We start from the raw sequence: 3,054 nt of genomic DNA, 5'->3' as shown, positions 1-3,054 counted from the left end.
AAAGAGGAGCATAGAAGTGGGGATTATTGGTAATGTGCAGAATTAATGGATAGAAGATGTGTGGGCCGTCCACAGAAATGAAAGCAAGTGCTCTAGCATCTGACCTTGGGAAACGAGAGGTGTTCATAAATGAAGTATTTACAAGAGGGGTGTTGCAGCTCACCAGCCGAGTTCTCTCTCAGCGGGGGCTCCCTGGTGATGGTCACCAACACCCAGCATCTCTCAGGGCTCCCCACTAGCAGTAGATGCTCAGTAGTTGGTTGAACTACAGCCAGCGGAGGCTGTTGTTTGTCATAAGTTGCAGTTTATGGCAGGTGAGAAGCTAACCCATCACAATCTAATTGTGCCAAACAGCATGCTGTGTTGGCACAGGGGCCTGGAGGCTCCACTGTAAGTAGAGCAGTAGTTGAAGGCTGTCAGCTGCCCTAAGAATCGGCTCATTTAAATCCAGAAAGAGCAAGGACTTGGTGTTTGTGTCTGTACCCCAGGAGCGCTCACACCAGAACCCGCAAGTCCCCCATGTGGCATCTCAGCATTTGCCTGTCTGGACTCATTTATTAAGAGTTACTAGTTAGGGGCTTCCCTGGTGGCGCAGTGGTTGAGAGTCCGCCTGCCGATGCAGGGGACACGGGTTCGTGCCCTGGTCCAGGAGGATCCCGCATGCTGCGGAGCGGCTGAGCCCGTGGGCCGTGGCCGCTGGGCCTGCGCGTCCGGAGCCTGTGCTCCGCGGCGGGAGGGACCACGACAGTGAGAGGCCCGCGTACCGCAAAAAAAGAGTTACTAGTTAGGAATCCATAGTCTCTTTAGAATTTGTATTGGGTATTTGGAATAATGTTTGATGAGAACAGATCTTTTAAGGATTATAAAATAGTCCCACCTACTCAAAAATTGTTTAATAGGCTCTGAATTCTTTTACTCCCTACTTTCTTCCTAACTGTGCCATATTATAGCATAAGATTTCAGGGGTATCTGTGTTTTATGTATGAATTTGACTATACCTGGAGAAAGTTCAGGGTCTGACAGCTTCTGTGACCTTTTTCGTGCTTTGACCTATTTCTTCTTTGCAAATAACCTTTTTGGGGTTAATGAAGTATGGCCCATGGAACCATGGTTTCTACCATGGGTGTTAAAAATCTTTTATAGGAAGGCTTCGACGGTGTGTTTATTATGTCGCAAGAGGCTTCCATTCCAGCCTTCCCATCCTGTGTAAATTCCTTATACCAAGGGAGGAGGTATCATTTAATGCAAGCAGAGTTTGTTTGTTGTTACTTAACAGATTTTAATGATAGTGTAAATATTTTAAATTTGGAGAATTTCACAAATACTGTTTCTGAGTCTATAGATAATTAACTATTCTTGCACTTATATTTTGTTTACAGTGTTTCTTTTGATCGGGTATCAGACATCAACTTCACTCTCAACACAAATGAAAGTGTAAGTATTAAGGCCTGTCGCGAGCAACAAGGCATACGTGAGATGGACAAGTGGGAATGGGGTTCTCTCAGAGCCTGCCTGCAAGAGCTGTGTGCACTGGGACCCCTGCGCCCTAGGAAACTTTGTCTTAGATTGCTGTGACTTCAGCCACCACATGACCTGCCTGGCCCCTGTGGGCATGTGAATTTTCAACCCTGGTTTTAAGATGTGACAAGGCTAATAAAACCAGTATAGATATTGAGCTTCAAAGAATGCTGTTTGACTCCAGCCTGCTGCCTCTTACATCTGCTGAACGTCACCAGGAGCGAAACTTGGGCTAGATTAGGGCCAGCCTCTCATCGCCAGGCGGTTCTGAAACGCCAAGTCAACCACATCAGCAGATTGACACAGGATTAGTGTCATTTGGATGGGCACAGTGTTGATTTTTATGTCACTTAACATGAGACACCAATGGTTTATCTGCTGTTGTGATAAGTTAGAAACTAACCGATTGGACCATGACACTCATCACTGCTAGGCTGGCCCGGTAAAAGAAGAGCTCTTTGTGTTAGGGTAGGTCTGGGCTGCATCTTAGGTAGGTGGGCCAGGGAGGCTCTTAGAATTAAAATGGTGCTTTCACCAGATGAAAGTGAGTATATGTAGACAGTCTCAGTTTCTTGTATGCTAGTTTTGAAGCCAGTCTTTTGGGGGGAACTTTCTGTTGTTACTTACACAGAAGCTGACATTAGATGCTTACATTTTATCTTGGTGTATGTGATAGACACGGTTTTTTTTTTTAAAGTATATAGAAGATGATTTACATTGGTAACTTTTGCGGAAAATAACTTGATTTTAAAATTGATTTTCTCTCTCTCATTTTTATTTAGGGAAATATTGCCTTGTTTGAAGCATGTTGTAAGGAAAGAATACAGCAGTTTGATGATGGTGGCTCTGATGAGGAAGATATCTGGGAGGAAAAACACATTGCATTTACACCAGAATCCCAAAGACGATCAAGGTGAAAAAAGTTCGTTATAGTAGTAATAGTATCCAGTGCATAAAGCAAATGATTATTAGGAGACGTACATTGTAACCTCTCCAAACATATGTGTTTGACCTAGAGATCAGTGCTTTTGTCATGATCAGAAATGCCCTTGTAAATTGATGTGAGTTGGTGCCACTGCACTTGTCTGCAGTGTGAACAAATCAAGGTAATCTACTTGAAAATGCTCGAAGTGTTTAGACATACATAGTTCATGAAATGTTGTGACACAGCCAGTTCTTATTGGGAAATGATGCTGAGGAATGTAGTCACATCGTGCTTTGAGTAAACATTCCCTTACCAGTAATAAGAGCAGCAGCTGAGTTATGTGTTGGTTTCTTACAAAAGACTGAAAGTTTCCCCAGGGAAGGGAAGAGTTGTTTCTAAAAGTTAATTTAACTTGGGGAGACAGAGTCGTGTCATTTGATACCCACTGGGATCAACCCAGTCTCTCCCCTCTCCCCCTCATTTTTAAAATTCACTCTATCCAAAAACCCCAGTTACAATGCAGACCTTGTCAGACTGGATAAAAACCTAAGGCCTGGGCTTCCCTGGTGGCGCAGTGGTTGAGAGTCCGCCTGCCGATGCAGGGGACACGG

The 3,054-nt window shown here is 44.2% G+C and overlaps 1 protein-coding gene across 1 annotated transcript in view; it reads left to right on the top strand.

Annotated features, from left to right (window-relative positions):
• PPP6R3 (protein phosphatase 6 regulatory subunit 3) overlaps positions 1-2,431 on the top strand; it is a gene marked incomplete at its 3' end in the record, with an annotated part of 111,024 nt that extends 108,593 nt beyond the window's left edge. Inside the window, exons 17-18 of the mRNA XM_007450450.1 lie at positions 1,380-1,434; positions 2,301-2,431. Of these exons, the coding sequence (XP_007450512.1) occupies positions 1,380-1,434; positions 2,301-2,431 (186 nt within the window). The remainder of the gene's footprint in view (positions 1-1,379; positions 1,435-2,300) is intronic.
• Between the last annotated feature and the right edge of the window lie 623 nt (positions 2,432-3,054).

Source organism: Lipotes vexillifer, unplaced genomic scaffold (assembly GCF_000442215.2).
Source record: "Lipotes vexillifer unplaced genomic scaffold, Lipotes_vexillifer_v1.1 scaffold1477, whole genome shotgun sequence".
NCBI classification, from domain to species: Eukaryota; Metazoa; Chordata; class Mammalia; order Artiodactyla; family Lipotidae; genus Lipotes; species Lipotes vexillifer.
This window is presented reverse-complemented; position numbering and strand designations above follow the sequence as displayed.